At 49.7% G+C, this 19152-nt stretch overlaps 1 protein-coding gene across 3 annotated transcripts in view; it reads right to left on the minus strand.

Annotated features, from left to right (window-relative positions):
* The window catches only part of BCL2L1 (BCL2 like 1), a 53479-nt gene extending 34327 nt beyond the window's left edge, over positions 1–19152 (minus strand). Inside the window, exons 1-2 of one of the 3 annotated variants that reach the window (XM_018057683.1) lie at positions 19048–19152; positions 16833–17508 (exon numbers count right to left, since the gene is read on the minus strand). In XM_018057683.1, coding sequence (XP_017913172.1) covers positions 16833–17396 — 564 coding nt within the window. In that variant the 5' untranslated portion in view covers positions 17397–17508; positions 19048–19152. Of the gene's footprint in view, positions 1–16832; positions 17509–17812; positions 18736–18933 lie in introns of those variants that run through there. The other 2 variants (XM_018057682.1, XM_018057681.1) reach the window with 2 other exon arrangements.

Consider the following 19152-nt stretch of genomic DNA (forward strand, 5'->3'; position numbering starts at 1 on the left):
TTGTAAAACAGAGTAAGGCTCTAATAAAATATGACTTGGTCCATTTCTCTTTTAAATGCTACAATGGTACACAAAAACAACATCCCCAACACGCCACTGTGACACAGATCAATGACAAAAATAATGCATGAATTACCAAGTAGAGTGCTTGGCACTTAGCGAGCATTCAAAAGGTTAAGCTGAAAGAACCTCACAATTCTTACTAGCTTCTTTTCTCTGGGCTGACTCAGTTTTCTCATGTGTAAAATAAAAACAATGTCTTAGGTTTGTTCATTTGTTCAATCATTTTTTCCAAAATCATTCGCTGAATGCTTACTACCTATAAGGAACAGTTCTAGGTACTAGAGATAAAATGATGACCAAACTAAAGTCCTTGTGTTCATGGGGCTTACAGTCTAGTAGAAGGGTGACAAAAAATCAAGTAAACAAAAAGAAAATTTCAGATAGAGGTTGGTGTTGTGATAAAAATACAAGAAGGTAAGAGACTAGAGAGTAACTAAGTAGTACAATAGCTTGGCTACTTTAGATCAAAGGTCAAAGAGAACCGCTCGGAGGAGGTGACCTGTGAGCTGAGTCAACTGAAAGAACTAGCAAGGCAAACACCAAGGGCAAGGCACTCGCAACTACAAAGACCCTCCAGCAGGGACAGGTAAGCCTGGAACAGCAGGAGCCCTTAAGCCAGGAGTGCAGAGAGGGAAAAGACGTGGCAGAGGATGGAGAGGCAGCCAGTATCAGACCGTGCAGGCCTTGGGAAGGCCTCAGTAAGGACTCTGGGTTTTATTCCAAGTGGGTGGAGGGTTGTAAGCAAGAATGTGACAAGATCTGAATTTGGTTTCCAAAAGACCATTCTGCCTGCAGTGTTTGGGAAGAAATGCTTTTTTTAAGGTACTCTTTTAGCTCTAATATCTGATTCCCCTGTCATTCTAGGCTCCCTTGAATTGGTTGCCTGATTCCCAACAAAGAAGGAGCAGTTTCAGCCCTGGGGCAGAAGCAAAGAATATGTGTCACCTTGTTCCGAAGATGGAGGGAGTGGCCCAATCGGGAGGGGTGGGAATCCCAGCTTGGAAAACAGCATCGACAAGCCACCTGTATTGTTTCTGCCTCCTGTGTGGAAGTTTCTGCCCAATGACACAGTGCTGTGGAATGCTCTCTCCACCCCCCCACACCCAATCTTCCGTTTACAGAGGCCAGAATTGTACTTTGCATTCCTCCCAGGATTTAGCTCAAATCTAGCCTACAGGAAATGGTCGATAAAGAGCTACTGATTGATTAATGATGAAAGAGAATATTCGCAGCCATTAGGCAAATATTAATGAGTATTATGAGTACTATGTTGGGTCTCTGGGGATACAAGGTGATTAAGATGAGTTTCTTGCCTTCACTGAGTTCAGAATTCAGCAGATGGACCAAAAACCACAGACAGCTACAATGCTGGATACAACAGTAACAGCAGCAACACTGATGAGGCCCTCTTTATCCAGAAGTAAAACACTGGGCTCTGGAGCCAGACGGAAGTTCCAATCACCACTTACCAACCTAGCTTCTTTCTACAAACCCCTCAACTTCCCCATGTCTCACTCTTCTCTTCTGTAAAATGAGAATTATAGTAAGAATGCCTGCTTCAATGGTATTGTTTGAGAATTCAATGAATACATATGAAACACTTAAGGATAAGTGCTCTGTAAATGTTAGCTATTATTAAAATTGGGCTTCCCTGGTGGCTCAGATGGTAAAGAAACTGCCTGCAATGCAGGAGACCTGGGTTTGATCATTGGGTTGGGAAGATCCCCTGGAGAAGGGAATGGCTATTCACTCCAGTATTCTTGCCTAGAGAATTCCATAGCCAGAGGCGCCTGGAGGGCTACAGTCCACGGGGTCGCAGACAGTCAGACACTACTGAGCGACTTTCACTTTTTCATTATTAAAATTACTATAACATCTGTGCCCAGCTCAACATGTATGATCTCATTTCATCCTACAAAAACCCTACAAGTCAGGTATTATCGTCTCCATTGTTGAGACAGGGGAACTGAGGCTCAGAAAGAAGAATGAGTCCAAAATCAAACAGCTGGTATCTGAAGAAGCCAGATTCAAACTCAGCCTCTGTCCCACTCTAGAGCCCATACTTCCGATAATGAAATGATCTCTCTCTCTTCAAAAGCCCCCAGCACAGTACCGTGCCCCAAACATAGCAGAGGTCTCTGGTTACCATTCCATCGTTCCTGAAGATCTTCCAGCAGGAGGTGCTGTGATGCCCAGCGGAAGCACTTCTTTCACCTTGAAGGGGTTTGAGAAGGGCTCAAAGGACACTGACCTGGGGGCCAAGTGTAGACTTTGCTCTGGAGTTGTATGGGTTCTCCATACTGAAGCTTGGGGTACTAATTTGGAACCCTATCTTCCACCACTAAATCACACCCAGAAACTGCTCCCAGGTGCCTGGACACCTGCATGGACAGGCAGGCAGTTTCCTCTGGGCTGACTTCTTGTCTGGCCCTACTTGTCTCAGTTTCATCACTTAGCCACCAGCCTGGGGCCTCCTGCCTGCACCTGCTGCTGGACTCAGTCCCAGGGGACCCTGCCCCGAAGGGCCATTTCTCAGTGACTCCCTGGGGACTTCCTTGATATGGTAATCCCTAGGGTTCCATATGAATGTGGGTGTTGTGAGCAAAGGGAAATTTTTTCTCACTGAGTAGCAGACAGGGAGTGGGTAGAACAAGAGGTGGTTGTTCTTGTTTTGAATCAGAGGTGAGCGTGGGGTGAGGCCCACTGGTGCCTCCCAGTTTTATATTTAAGCAGTACTGATCCTGGCCAGTCAGAGTTCCCACTCAGCAGTCTGGCCAAGGTGGGTGAGGACATCCAGGGGTGAGGAGTTAGTAGTCATTCCCATTTGAGTATTACTCAGAGGTCTGGCCTTGCTGGGTAGTTAGACTGCAGAAGGCAACCAATGGCTGACTCAATGGATGACCAAACTTCACAGTGAGAGGAAAAGGAAAGAGCCTGTATTTGGGGAGCTTTTACTCCACACCAGGCTCTGCGCCAGGGCACTTTACATACACCGTTTATCACTGGGAATGTTCATCAACTTGGACACTAAACACTCAGCCTGGCAGTAGCTGATGGTGGTGAATGGGATGTGGTTTCCACCTCAATCAGCTCAGAGTACCTGGCTTAATCTTTCTCCCAACAATCCTGTGAAATGATTATTAATTCTACTTTATAGATGTCCAAGCTTAAAGAAGTAAAGTAACTTGTCCAAATTCATGAAGCTAGATAAGCCAAGGAGCTAGGATATTGCTTCCATCCAAAAAGTGCTTGGTGGTTGAGTGAATGAATGAATGACAGTCATGGTTTGACCTCAGTCAAGGAAGGAGCAGCAACAAGACCAAACATTTATAGTTCTCAAAGTGCTTTTTCATCTATCATCTCCTTGGGCCTCTCAGCTAGCATGAGAGTGAGGCAGGGTGGCTGTTATCTTTCTCTAGCAGATGAGGCAACAGGCTTACAACCACATAGCAAACAAGGAGTGAGGCCACTCTGGAAAATGCCAGAGTCCCCACAACACTGTTTAATCATTCAGACGCAAGTCAGGCACCTACTGTGTGCTAGGCATGCTCCTATGCTCTTTAAATATTCAACTCATTAAGTCTTGCCTCAGTCAACAGATGCCTGTCTCCTATGTTTCAGGTTCTGTGGCAGGATCTAGGGACAGAGCAGCAGATAAAGCAGAGGAGGAGATCCCTGCCTTCCTGGAGATACTTGGCAAAGATCGAAGAAAATAAGCCCCATTACCAAATGCCCAGTCAGCAACACTGGCCAAACCCCCAGAATGCACACACAGCATGACTAGGGGCCCTTGTGGAGAATATGAGGGATAAGGTTAGGAGCTGCAGTCCCCAGCTTCAGGAACCTTAAAATCTCCAAGCTCTTGGTTCAAAGCGTATCTACACACTCTGTTAGCCTGAAAGTTTGCTCTTGGAGAGTAGCTCCAATTGTAATCACAACTTTTTGATCACCTGTGATGGCAATCTGCTAGTAACAGCTGTAATAGTAGCTGTCATACTGAGTTAACTACGCTTGCTAGGCTCCATGCTAAGTGCTCCATGTATCTTATCACATACTTTCATGATCAAAAGAGTCTTTCAAGAAACGTACTACATTATTTTAGCTGAAAAAACTAAGGCTGAGAGAGATTAAGTAATTTGTCCGAGGGCAACCAACTATAGAGCAAGTAGGATGCAGCACTGGTTTGTCAAATGTTGTATCTGGCTCTTAACAGGGATAGAATTTCTCCTAGGGAAGCACTGGAAAGGCAAACATCAAGAATACCAAGAGCAGCTGCTTCTAGAAGGGCTGGGGCCTCAAGAAGCCCCAACAGATTCTTTCTCACCCTCTTTTATCAGGTCTGAACATCAGCACGAGGAAGAAAGGTAAGGAGGCAACGGTTAGGTATGCCCAAGCTATCCCTAGGGCAACAAGAGTCTCTGCTGAACCTCCAGGGAAGAAGTCTGTGACCTTCATTTGCCACCCACTAACCCCTGAGAGAGAGACAGAAGCAGAGGTGGTGGGGAGGAAGGGGCAGGGGAGTCTTTCCCCTGGCTTGAGGAGGGGTGAGGCCCACCTGGGAAGAGGCCTGACTGGTTCTTTCCTCTCTTGGACAAGAAGTCTGCATACATGATATGGTGCATGTCTTGCACATGGACACCCCTCAGGGGAAATGCCGGGGTACCTTTCAGACCCAAGAAGCCTCAGAGAGGAGAGACTGGCACAGCTCTGAACTGCAAGCTAAGCTAACAATTTCTAAGCATTGTAACTAGGTCATCAGGTTCCTGGAGAAGCCAGCTGTGACTGGGAGGTGGGGGATGGGAGGGAAATTTTGCAGCCTACCAAGATCCCTACTTCCCTTCAGGCCCCGCCCTCCCTGAAATCTGCACCTGCTCCCAAACTGACCCCTCCCCCCAGCTGGGCCCAGCTGTCAACGGCTCCCAATGCCCCACCCCTGCCTTCCAGGGGCCGGAACCACAGGGGCCTCTTGGACAGGAGGTACCTTATTGCTACCTGAGCCCTTCGGAAAGGAAGCTATGGGGCAGGGAAGGAGTGGCCTCTCCTGGGGGGGATTTCTTACGCCACAAGGGCAGTAAGAAAGCTGGGCCCCTCTGGGCCTGCCCAGGGTTCCTGGCATTGCTGCCACAGGTGGCAGAAGACAGGTGATGTTTACCCTTCTAAGACCAGAGTTGCCAAAAAGCTTCAATCAAGCCTTTGAATCTGCACCTGGCCCAGAGCCCCAAAATAACAACCAGCACTGCCTACCTGATCCACAGGTCGCAGGTGCCTCTGGCCTTTTCTCTCCCTGCAGCTCTGTCTGCTGAGCCCTGGATGCCAAGGGATCCTGTTCCAGTGATGACTAGGGACCTGGCTGCATCACTCTGGTGCTGGGCCTCTCCCCAGCTGGCCCACCTCTACTGCCAACTATCCCGTCCCTCTGTCCACAGGCCCCCACCATCAGTCACCATTCCCTTCTCCCTGACCGGCTTTAGGACAACCAGACCCTCTTCTGCCGGTCTGCCCCCTCACTGTGGCCCAAATGCTTCCTACGCATGTCAGCCTCCAGCTCTGTCTGGACTGCTCTTACCTACCAAAGCTGCCCTTGCCACATTCTTTTCACCTACTGTAAGCCTTCATGCTCCTCCACATCTTCCTCGGAGGTAGTAATGACGCCTAACTGAGCATACTGTATTCGGGCACCGTGCTAGGTGAGCTAGAGTCACTCACTCCTTCAGTAAGAATTTGCTGAGTGGATCCCTTGTGCCAAGCATTATGAGAGATGCTGGGGATGAAGGAAACATGAGACAAAACTCCTGCACTCTGATAGCTTAGGTTTTACAAAAGGAGAGACAGTAAGGAGGTAAACACAGGTGGCCTCTGGAGAGGTGATATTTGAGTTGAGACCTAAATGCTAAGACAGCCCTGATCAGATCTAGGGAAAGAGTGAACCACACAAGCCTAAACAAAAAAGATCACCAATGCTATCTTCATTAAGGGATGACTGCTGCTGCTAAATCGCTTCAGTTGTGTCCTACTCTGTGCGACCCCACAGACGGAAGCCCACCAGGCTCCCCCGTCCCTGGGATTCTCCAGGCAAGAACACTGGAGTGGGTTGCCATTTCCTTCTCCAATGCATGAAAGTGAAAAGTGAAAGTGAATTCACTCAGTCGTGTCCAACTCTTAGCGACCCCATGAACTGCAGCCCACCAGCCTCCTCCGTCCATGGGATTTTCTAGGCAAGAGTACTGGAGTGGGATGCCATTGCCTTCTCCGAAGGGATGACTACTACCTTTCATTTTATGGATGAGGAAACTGAGGACTTGGTGTGAACTGCACAAAAGCCCTACTGCTGGGAAAGCTATCATTCAAGCCTCTAGTGAACTTTCTCCTTCCTGACACTTTCCACTACTGGCACAGAAGAGGGTCTGAGCTGGTGGTGCAGCTGGTGACGGAGAAGGTGCACAGGATGATGCAGGCTGAGGGTGGAGGCCACTGGGCTGAGGCACCAACTGAGTAGCTGATGGTGGAAGTGGGCTGGTTTGGCAGAGGTCCGGGTACCCGTGGAATATGGCCAGCAGGTCTGTCCTCTTCCATTTCTGCAGTCTACACTACAGATTTGGCACAGTTTGCCTGGAGCCGTTCTCCAAGGGCGTGAGTATATTCCTACTGCTTTAAATGAGTTTGCTCCCTTAAGGACAGAGACATTTTTGTAGCCTGTTGCTAAGTCGCTTCAGTTGTGTCCGACTCTGTGTGACCCCATAGATGGCAGCCTACCAGGCTCCCCCGTCCCTGGGATTCTCCAGGCAAGAACACTGGAGTGGGTTGCCATTTCCTTCTCCAATGCATGAAAATGAAAAGGGAAAGTGAAGCTGCTCAGTCGTGTCTGACTCCTAGCGACCCCATGGACTGCAGCCTACCAGGCTCCTTCGTCCATGGGATTTTCCAGGCAAGAGTACTGGAGTGGGTTGCCATTGCCTTCTCCGTTTGTAGCCTAACCTGCATCTAATAATAACAACCCTTCATGTTCATTGAGCAAATCCTGGCCGAGCCTGTGCCCAACCCTAGGCCCTGTGCCAGGTACTCGGGGTGAAATAAGCCAGTCTGGGCCTGCAAAGAAACAATGACGCTGTGGTTTGAGGGTAGGCTTTGGTATCAGATACAGCTGAGTGCAAGACTCAGCTCTGCCTCTTACAAGGTGTGTCATTTTGGACATGTTACAGAGCCTCTTGAAGCTCTGAATTCTCCATCTTCACGCCAAAGCAGTTGTGAGGACCAAAGAGGATGATTATGTCAGGGACATAAACATAGCACCTGGCACAGAGCAAGCACTCAACACACAGCCTCTGTCATTATTACTAAGGAACACTTTTGCGTTTCACTTTCTCATTTGAGCTTTGCTTACTCTGCGGGGCTGGTACTATTCTCTCAGACATGTGGATGAGGCTGAAAGCTGATTCGCATAGTGCAGCAGCATCACCAGTGAGAAATTAAGCTACGCTTCAAATCTGAGTGCAGAGTTTTATCTAAGGTTTTGTAGAAAGTGATTAATACATCCTGTAACGAGCCTTGCCTTGTGTGTCTGGGAGCTGAGGGAATGGCTGGGCGCTGCACACAGCCTGACTCAGATGGCAGAAGAACACCAGCATGGCCCAAGGTGTGGGGCATGGAAACAGATCATTGAGGAAGGGCACCCAGGCCCCCTCACTGCAGTACCCACAGCATCCCCAGCACTCAGCACAAATAAAGCAGGCACCAGTATTTGCTGATTTAACAAATGAAACAAAACTCAGGACAGCTCTGAGCAATGAATCCAGACTTTCTAAAAGCAACATCGCTAAGAGTGAGTTAAAAGAATTCTAAGCCATTTACTGTGGGATAAGACCCCTGCCGTAGTTTCCTCCCTGAAATGGGACTGAACACACCCACATCACTCACTTCATTATGAAATGATGTGTATAAAGATGTAAATTAAAAAGTGTTATCATGCACATAAAAACAGTTATCATGCTACAGACCACTAAGGCAGTACAGTGTCGTGAAGACAAGCACCTCAGGTCTGAATCCCGGGTCGTCCTGGTACTAGTCTGTGAGGCTCCAAGCATGCCGCTTTTCTCTGAGACTCAGTCTTCTCAACTCTACCATGAAGATGACACCACCTACCTTGAAGGGTTTTTAAGATGGTTTAGAGATAAAGAACCGGAGAAGGCAATGGCACCCCACTCCAGTACTCTTGCCTGGAAAATCCCACGGGCGGAGGAGCCTGGTAGGCTGCAGTTCATGGGGTCGCGAAGAGTCGGACACGACTGAGCGACTTCACTTTCACTTTTCACTTTCATGCATTGGAGAAGGAAATGGCAACCCACTCCAGTGTTCTTGCCTGGAGAATCCCAGGGACGGGGGAGTCTGGTGGGCTTCCGTCTATGGGGTCACACAGAGTCGGACACGACTGAAGTGACTTAGCAGCAGCAGCAGCAGAGATAAAGAACGCACGCTTGGAGTAAGACAGACGTGGTTTCAAATCTTAACTCTGCTTCTTACTAGCCGAGTCCCCCCAAATCTCATTGTCCAGTAATGCTGAGGTTGTTGGACAGTAACACAAAAATGAAGCTGGGGAAAGCCCTGCCACATAGTAAGCACTGGATAAATGCCAACAACCATTCAGACGCACTCGGGGAAGGGGGTGCAGTGTAGTGTTTAAAAGGGGGAGCTTGGAAGTTACCCTCACAGGCTCTGCCACTTACTAACCGTGCTGCCCGCATAAGCTGCTTAACATCTTTGTACCTCAGTTGCCTTGTTTGAAAAACAGGGATAATAATAGCAACAACTTCAGAATATTGTCTACGAATAGAATAAATTAATACGTGTAAAGCATTGTGAACAATGCCTGGCATACAATAAGCACTTGATAAATGTTAGGTGCTATTAATAGTAACATTAACAATAATATTAATCACCAAGTGGAATAAGAGGGAGGGACTGTATAATCCTGGGACACGGGCATCCTGTGGAAGAGTTCCAGGGAAGTCCCTGGGCAGCTGTTTGTAGGCAAGTTCTCAGCCTCTGGCAGAAAGACTTCTATGGAAAGGACATGAGGCTGAGGGTTCCTGAGCAAAAACTTCAGTCCTGCTGACCAAGAGGCCAGCCTCTGGGGAGGCCAGTCAGGCTCCTTGGAAGGACACAGTGTTCCCGGCCCCGCCTGACTCGGGGGAACAAAGGCACGTGTGTGTGGCCAGGGAGGAGGGAGGGGAATGTTTCCCTTTCAAGAGCGGAACAAAGGATCTGAGGCATAGTTGAGTGCGTTCCAATTCCCTCCCAGGCTAGCTCCCATTCCTCAGATGATTGTCCAACAAGGTTTTCAATCTTTTAGCTTCCTCCTGAAAGGCGACCGCGGGGAGGGGGTGGCAGGCTCCACTCGACCCTCTATCAATCGTCTCTAAGAGGTAGGATTTCTACATGCCAAACCTCTGAGGAGTCCCAGGCCTGTGCAGGGGGTGGGGTGGGGACCCCTGAGGGTTAATGGATGACATAGGGCACCGCAAGTGACAGGTTTCATGTCCTTCTAGGGGAAGTCCAAGACTAAAACTGCTAGTTAGTGTGGAGCCAGGAGAGAATCCAGGAGTTTGGACAACCTCCCTTGTAGGGTGGGTGGAAAGGTGTGACAGAACTCAGTGGAAATGCATTTTCTAAATCCAAAAGGGATGATCATGAGCTGGAGAGAGAAGACAGGTGAAGGGTCAAAGGGGAGGGAACAAAGAAACTAACTGACAAGAGGAAAGGGAGAGACATGGGCAAAAAAGGAGTCTGTGCATGGGGAGAGCCTAGGAATATTGCTTTCCAATTTCCACACTCAAGCCAGCAAGAATCCGGCTGCAGGGCTGGGACAGGAAGCAGTCCATGGAAGTCACTGCAATGGCATTTCCTGAAGAGGGAGAAAAAAACCTCTAGTTCCGAGGGGAGCTCTGGAGTCTGACCAAAAAGTCCTGTAGCGTAGAGACAGTCTCAAAGCTCTGGCTTGGCCTGAGTCTCATCAGGGGTGAAACCATGTAGCAGAAGGTCCCAAAGGCAGTTTCTTTCTGCAAAAATACTATTTACAAAAATCAGTATGTAATAAATGGGAAGCCAGGTGATGTGACTGAAGGAACCCTAGGATGTGACTGCTGATACTAACCGTCACTAAGCAGAGCCATACGACAGGAATTAACTCATTGACTCTTCAGAACAAGGCACCATTATTACAGCCATTTACAAGGTAAAAGACTTGCCCTAGGTCACGCAGCACACAAGTGGTCAAATCTAGATCTGAAAGCCCAAACCCTGCATCTTCCTCCTGATGGGCAGGTCACTTCATCTTTCTCAGCCTGATTTCCCTCTGCTCACCTCCCGGGTTGTTGGTTATAAGCATCAAAAAAGCAAGGTGGGGGAATTACTGGCAGTCCAGTGGTTAGGACCCTGAGCTTCCACTGCAGGGGCCATGGGTTCGATCCTGGAAAGAGCCATCCTACAGCGTAACTATCATGAAATATGCCACAATGGTGGAACCCACCACAAGGCCTAGGGCCACTGAGAAGCGGGATTCCTAGACTCAACTTCAAACCTCCATCTTTTGGACGGGGGCGCCTAGAAGTGATGCGGCCCAGGTGGAACAGTGAGCTGAGGCAGATTTGAGACCAGAACTGGGATCCTAAAAAAGGCCAGCATTAGACTAACATGGCAAAGGAGCACTACAGAGCTCCTGGCAGGACAGGAACACTGCCAGGCCTGCCTGCCTGCCCTAAGTGTGTGCCAGAAGGTCACTGTGGAGTCCAAACAAGGGAGAACAGCTACTGTAGATTCTGTGAATAGGTCTCTGACATGAGCTCTGTGCAAAGATGGTCAGAATTACGATACCAACTACTGCCAGACTCTATGCATCTCAGGCAGATCTCGCTGGGTCTTTGTGAAGCAGGTAATACCTGCCCTAAGGTTCAGAGAGTTCAAGAAGCTTGCCCAAGGTCACAGAGCTAGACACAGGTGATTTGGGACCTCAATCCAGACACGATGCAATTATTCAGAAGCAAGAGTGCTAGAGGGAAGGACCATTCAGGATACCATATTTGAAGAGACTATCTCCAAAGAATATCTAGCATACTTAAACCTGATTCTATGATTGCTAAGCTAAGTGGTTGAAAAATGTGGCTTTCAAGGTGGTCGGACCCATCAGTGCGCCATGTGAGTCTGGTCCTGTTCCTTAGACCCTTTTCACCATTTCCACCTCTATCTCCTGATTCAAGCCACTGTTCTTTCTCACTTTGCTGCGCCAGCCTCTTCGCTGGGCTCCCCTGTGGAATTCAGAACTTGTGGAACTCATCTCTGCTCCTATCTTTTCCTAGCTTCTCAGTCAACCAAAGTCGAGCCCTCATCACGGCCTGTAATACGCTATGAGATTGGGCCCTGGCTACTCTGCCCCCTCAATTCCACCCACTCTCCCCTCACCTCTGACCACTCGCCCTCTTGCTATATCCTCTCCAGCTGCACTGGCCTTCTCTTTCATCCCTGAGCCTGGCCAGCACACTCCCTCTGCTTATAACACACTCTCTAAAGGTACCCACATCAACCACCAACTTACCTTCTTCAAGTCTTGGTTCAAATTCAGTGACGCCTTCCCTAGGCACTCTTTTAAAACTGCAGCCTTATCTCCTTTGCTGGGCATGCCTTGCACCTCAATGTACTTTATTTTCTTCATAGTCTCAACTGATACATGTTACATATGTATATAACTGCGGCTTCCCAGGTGGCTGAGAAGTAAAAAATCTGCCTGCCAATGCAGGGGATCTGGGTTGGATCCCTGGGTTAGGAAGACACCCTGGAGAAGGAAATGGCAACCCACTCCAGTATTCTTGCCTGGGAAATCCCATGGACAGAGGAGCCTGGAGGGCTACAGTCCACGGAGTCGCAAAGAGTTGGACACAGCTTAGAGACTAAACAATAACAATTACATGTTGTCTGTTTCTCCCCATTAGAATATGAGCTCCCGACATAGAAACGTAATTTTATTTAATGCTGTACCACGAGTGCCTAGGACAGCCTGACACACAACAGGAGCTCAATTAATACTATCTGAATCAATGCATGAATAATTAGATAAAGGGCAATTCCTATTACTATTATTCTGGTTTGATAAGTGTCTGTTGCAGAAATGTAGTGGGCTTCTCTTTCATTACATACCTGCTATGCCTAAGGCCTCTGCTCCATGCCAATTAAACAAGTATTGACAAGACGTGGAACTCTACTCTCAGGAAACTCCTAAACCTAATAGAGGTATGGTAGTGTTAGAAATGTCTTTATACTAATTTAAACTCTATCAATGTGATTAACCCATCCAAGTTCTCCTGTAATATACCAATAAAAAAAACTTAGCCCCTCTTCCTGCAGATATTTGAAACCAGTGATCATGGTCTCCTGGGTCTTCTTGTCCCCAGGGTAAACAAAAAAACCCACTGGGACTGTCTGACTCAGATCTGCCAACTGGGAACAGACTGTCGGCCAGGGAGACAGAAGAGAAGCGGATCCAGGAGCAGACTGCCTCCTTCAAAGAAAAGAGGGAGTCCTTGGGGAGGACTCCACGGAATCAGGCTGGAGGTTGGGGGTGGGGACAGAGCCCTGCTAATTAAGGCAGTAGGAGATTATGTTTCTGTAGAAGAACAGCTCACTGGGAATTACCCCTAAATCTATCCATGGTAAACCCAGACAAAATCATGGCTACTGAAAGCAAGCCCTGTGATGGAAGGCTGAGGGCACCAGAAAAAACCAGGAAGGATGCTCAAGCCTGTAGCCTCAGGACAGATACCTGCTGGGGAAGGGACAACTAATAACTGCGCCTTCCGGTAGCCCACACAAAAACCAAGAAAACCCTGCAGGTTCCATTGAAGGCCCCTGAAAAAAACCTGGGGTGATTTTCTACCAGAAGCTGAAGGGCTCTGTGGGGCTACTGCGGAAATCAATCCTAGGAAGCCTGGAAAACCCTGTGATGGTGATGGAGTTTTAAGGGCAACTTCAAATGTACCTCCAGGAGAACCGGGTGTTTTGACGGGGAGCCCCTGAGACACTTCTACCTCACTTTGGGACCTGAATGAGATTACTAAAAATTTCCACGTTTGGGGTTTCTAATGGGGTTTCCCCAAGAAAACCGCAGAATTGCCAACAGCTGCTGAGATCTGCAAAGGTCGCTGAGGTGCTTCAGCAAAGCATACATTAGTGCCAGTGAAGGCAGAACAGTCAAGAAGAAACCTACAGAAACTAGAAGACCACAGAGCCATGCAGCCTGGGGAAAGGCCAAATGATGTCTTCTTCCCCTCACCCTCCAAAACTGTTCAACAATGGTGTTTCCATCAAGCTAAGGGGTTTCCCAGGGACAGTGATCCCAAAATGGCCTGGCCCACCTGGGTCCTCCCACCTAACTGTCCACATTCCCACTGGAAAGCCCCCGAAACATTCAGTCTCTACTATTCTGGTGGAGTATCTCAAGGGCTGGCTTTGTGTCTCAAGAAACTCTGGGGGCAAAGTTCAGTTTTTGGAGGCAGGTAGCCCACTCATTAAAAGAAGTGCCTCCACCATACAATTAAGGCCCAGGAGAGCCTTTGTTCTACATCATTTACTAGAGTCAAGCAATGGCAGGTGGCTATCATTAGTTCATTTTACAAGTGGGAGGGATGAATGGACAAGAGAGACAAACAGGTTCAGCATCCTGCCAGGGGACTCTAGGCAGGCAGTGGTGTGGCTGTATAGATGAGGAACGCCAGTCCTTGGGCATCCCCCACAATCAAGTAGACACACCTGGAGCAGGCCATCTTCTCCCTTTATGCACACAATTCTTACCTGCCGGGAGAGCCAGAGAAGGTTTTAACAAAAAATTAACAAGAAGCCCACTCTCACTGGGCAAAATCCTGATACTGACTTGAGTTTTACCAGTGACAGAATCTAGAAGCTACATACATGCCTCTGGCAGCCTGCTACTGCCAGCACTGGTGCTGTTCTTCCTGCAGTTCCTGAACAAGGCCAGCATCACAGACTCAAGTGCACCTCCACAGGCATGTTTTGCTTGGCCCAACAGCGTCTCTGGCTCACATTATTACTCCTAAGACAATGTGATGTGGAGGGGAAGAGATTATAGGCTTTGGAATCAGGCCCACCTGGGGTAAATTCTCACTCAGTCACTTAACTGGCTGAGGAATACTTGGGGCCAGTCATTTAAGCTACCAGCAGCTTCACATATAAACTGAGACTAAACCTACCTATCTTAGAAAGTTATTGTGTGGAGTATATGAAATAGCATGTCATTGCCATGAAATAAAGTACCATATCTGGCTTAGAGCCAATACCCAGCACATGCCTGCTTCACAGAAGATGCTCAGTGAATTTTGGCCGCATAAGTAGAAGACCTAATACAATGCCTCACGCATAAGACATACTCCGTAAAAGCACATTTCCTTTTCCTTTCCTGCCAGGATGCTAAATTTAGAGCATATCCGAGTGGAATGGTCCGTAATTCTTACATTCATGGATCCCCCAGGCACAGCCTCCAGGAAGGTTATGAGATGCCACTGCAGCAGCCAGTGTGCAGCTCAAACAGAATGGTCCCTGAGAGGAAGTGGGCGGGCACCTTCTACCCAAAGGATCCCAGTGTCACGTGTTCTCTATCTCCTGGCCTCGGGAAGAACACGTGCCCAGAAACAGTTCTGATATAACTGGCTCTTCTGCACACATCCCCTCTGTCCACCAAGAGGAAGTAACACATGGTATGCTGTTGGGCAAAGAGACAGCAGAAGATGGAATGTCAATCCAGTGGTGATCTAATGATCTTGCCCAGTGTTGCTGTGTCAAAGACCTCTTTCCACACGCAACACTGGGTGACTAACAACTCTCTGGTCCAGGTGGCCCTCTTAGACAACTGGCTGGCAGGCCAGGAACCTCTCCCATGTTGCCTTTTGTTAACAGTTGGCCACAACCCACATGGAATTAGGACCACCAGCCAGAGATAACAGTGAGGGGCAAATGGCCCAAGTCTCTACTTAGGCCTCAGAGGATGTGTCAGAAACGCTGGAATCCTGTCCCTCCTGTAGTAAGTTAAACAAATATTTGCCCCTAAAGAAAATCAAAGCAGGAGGGAAAAAGAGAGGTCATCACACAAACCAACAGGAACTATTTAATCATTTATTCCCCCAGGGAGTTCATTTACTGAAAGGCTTTCAAGTTGGGTCAGTCTGAGCCAAAGAAAGCCCTCCACCTTTACCTTCCCAGCCCCACCCCGGTCATCTGACCTCTACTCTGCTCTTTACAAGAACTGGCAGTGGGAAGAGTTGATGAAGTTGCAAAGAAATGGGAAATAAGACAGGGGGTGGTGTACCTGGAGGTCCCTTGCTCAGTGGTAAACTGAAGTGGCTGCCACACCCTAGGCCCAGCCTCTGGATAATTGCATTCTTAACATTCCTGAGTCCATGGTGCGTGGCCCTTTCCACCTCAGCTCCTTCAATAGATGACTTATTTTCCACAGCCTGCTCAATTTTCTGAAGGACAGAATGAATACCTCTCTTAAGCCCTACACCTCCCTGAGGCAGGGAGATAAGCGAGGAGATATGACTGAGTTCACTGCAAGAGAGCAAAAGCTGCTGACAGTGACCACAGGTAAAGAATCCCTCCACACCAGCTCATCCTGACTTGGTGATATCAGGGCAAGGGAATTCTCTTCCCTGGCAAAGGACTGAGGCACGACTCAGGTTCAGAAAGTGTACCTGGATCTGACAGTAACTACTAGAGCAAACTTCCTGTCACTATGCTCACATCAGCTCCAACATTTACAAGGACTGCAAGGCAAGAGGGTTGGCCACATTTTTTTAGTGGAAGAACCTGAGGCTCAAGGTAAACTGGCCTGTCCAAGGTCACACACCTAGTTAAGTGACAGGGCTGGGACTCACATCCATGTCAGTTTGTTTCTGAAGTCTGTCACTGAATCTCAATGTCCCAAGGAGCCTCAAAGATCAGGTTCTTACATTGCCAGCAAACAGTGCTCAGTGAAGAGGCCCCAGGGCCATGGCAGAAAAGTGACAAGCATAACAGCTGGAGCTCCCCAACCAACCCAGGCAGTGAGGTGCAAAGTCCCTGGGCTGACAGCAAGCGCTCCGCAAACTGGCCAACCACACAGAAAAGTCACATACTTTACAGCCAATAAATATGGGGCATAGCACAAACACAACTGGCCCATTGGCACAGCTTACAACCTAAAATCAGACAATCCTCAGCCATCCAAGCCAGAGGGATGCAAAGCCAGGCCATGCAAACTCTGAAATAAAGGGAACCTGATTTGGAGGAGGGAAGCCCAGGACAGGATTGACAGCTCAAGGGAGTAAGACTGAAGGGGCTGGTGGGTCACTGATATTCACTATCTTCTCCAGGCATTCCACTCATCACCCCCTAACGTTGTGAGCCATTATGTCAGGGTGAGGGGTAACCTGTTACCTTTGCATTCTCAAAGGTTTGAGGCCAAATGAACACACAGACTATGTTATCTTCTGCAGAGAAACTGGAACACAAGTATGACAGAGAAGGGTCACGAGGAAGACCAGAATGAAGATGTCTGGTCCTCACAGAACTAGGTCATCTGTATTTCAGAAGTTAACCTCTGTGATACAAAGAGGCCAGTTATGTCTCCTTAACAAACAATAATAATCACCCAGCACAACAGACACAGGGGAAAGGTTGTTGGGGATTTGACCAGAAGCCAAGGAAAAGGAATACATAAGGAGCGTGGTTCTTACCCAGCCGCCGTTCTCCTGGATCCAAGGCTCTAGGTGGTCATTCAGGTAAGTAGCCATCCAAGTTGCGATCCGACTCACCAATACCTGCATCTCCTTGTCTACGCTTTCCACGCACAGTGCCCCACCGAAGGAGAAAAAGGCCACAATGCGACCCCAGTTCACCCCGTCCCGGAAGAGTTCATTCACTACCTGTTCAAAGCTCTGATATGCTGTCCCTGGGGTAATGTGGAGCTGGGACGTCAGGTCGCTGAATGCCCGTCGGTACCTCAGTTCAAACTCATCGCCTGCCTCCCTCAGGGCTTGCTTCACCGCTGCCATGGGGATCACTTCCCGGGCATCCAAGCTTCTGCTGTGGCCGGTGGCTCCATTCACCGCAGGGCTATCCGCCAGGTGCCAAGATGGGTTGCCATTGATGGCACTGGGGGTTTCCATATCTGATTCTGTCCCTTCTGGGGCCTCAGTTCTGTTCTCTTCCACATCACTAAACTGACTCCAGCTGTATCCTTTCTGGGAAAGCTTGTAAGAGAGAAAGTCAACCACCAGCTCCCGGTTGCTCTGAGACATTTTTATAATAAGGATGGGCTCCACCAGTCCATTGTCCAAAACACCTGCTCACTCACTGGGTCTGGTCTCTGCTTAGTGGTTCTCTTCGAAGATCCAAAGCCAAGACAAGGTTCTGAAGGGAAAGAAAGAGCTTCAGGGGGGAAAAATGAATATGCAAGCCATTTACCTACAATATCCCATTCCCCACTCCAGGTACTTGAACTGGGTTCTTTGCCGCTCTTATGAAGATTTGGGTCTAGCTTCCCAGGTACTTCGATGAAGTCAATTTGAAAGCACCAGTGGGCTCTGAATCATCACACCGGCCTTTTTTTCCTCCCCTTTTATCCCAGCCACCCCCTTTTCTCTGAAATGTCTTCCTCGAAAAGTCACCCCCATGGGCAGTCTGCCCCCCACCCCCATAAACCCTCACCACCTACATTCAAATCCGTCTCAGGCGACGGCAGGCAGGTGCAGCCCCCGGAAGATCTTTTGTATCATAGGTGGGAGAGGAGGTGGCAGCGGGGATGCCGGTAAGTCAACCGGCCTCGCGGCGGCGGCTGGCAAAAAAAGCAGCTCCGGCTGGAGGGATCATGCGACCCGGCGGACTGAGAGCTCAGGAGGCGACACAGGAATTACGAAGCTCAAGAACCGGCCCCCTCGCTTGCTTCCTCCTCCATCGCCCCGATCGAGGGCGGCCGCTGCTGCGGCCTCCTGCCACCCGGGAGCCCAGCCCCCTCGCTCTTGCACGCCCCTTGGCTCTCCGCCTCCTACTGGGAGCTAGGAGAACTCTCTCGGAGGTGGCTGGTGTGAGCTTTAGTTTTTGTTTTTTTTTTTTTTTTTTCTATTTCAGTATCAGCCCGGGGTGAGGCTTCCCAAGAAACCTTGAAGGGACTTCTCGATGGGGCTCAAGGTTTCGATGAGAAACAGAGGGAGGGGAACACTGCCATGGATCTGCGGTCTGAGTTTGGAAAGGCCATCCCCGGGCCTTTCTGGGAGGCTGAAAGCAGGAGACCCCCCAGAAACGCCGCTGGCTTTCTTTGAATTCCCCAAAGGCCCTGGTCGTGGCGGTGGCAGTGGGGGATTGCCGGGTCCTCCATTCCCCGCACGGACACAATGGCCGCCGGCGCCCTGCACAAAGACCCGGCGAGGGTGAGGCGCCGAGCCTCTCCACCGGTCAGAGACAAGGGTCGAGGCCTGCTCGAGACCCCCCACAGCTGAGACTACGTTTTCCTGGGGACAGGCCCAGGCTGGCTTCTTGGCACCCCCGGGAGGGCTTAGGGGCCCGGGGTTGCACCTCTCTAGAGGCCGGGGTGGGTGGGCTGCGGCCTCGCGGCTTCCTCCGCGCGCTAGGCCGGGTACCCGCCTGGCCACCGCCCCGTTGCTAGGCAACCGCTCTCCCTCAGGGGCGCCCCCTAGACCTTTCTGGGAGGTGGGGTCTCGCCCCCGGCGGCCCGCCCCGGCGTAGCCAATCAATGAGCTCAGGTAGCACGGAAGCAGAACGGCGAGGGCTCCCATTGGGCGCAGCGCCTGCCACGCACAGGGGAGGCGGCGCTCTCACCTGCGAGCCCCGGGAGCCGTGGGGGGCCACATACCCCCTTCATCGGCCAGGTCGTTTCCGGGCGCGAGAGCTCTTCGCGGCCAAGTTCCGCGCCGCGGACCGGGGCCGGCCTACCTGGCTGACGGCTCGCGCTCTATCTTCCGAACGAGCCGGCCTCAGTTTCCCTGAAGAGACCGGGGGAACTTGCAAGCTCAGTCACTTCCGGTGCCGCGGCAGCGC

This window comes from Capra hircus, chromosome 13, assembly GCF_001704415.2.
Source record: "Capra hircus breed San Clemente chromosome 13, ASM170441v1, whole genome shotgun sequence".
NCBI classification, from domain to species: domain Eukaryota; kingdom Metazoa; phylum Chordata; class Mammalia; order Artiodactyla; family Bovidae; genus Capra; species Capra hircus.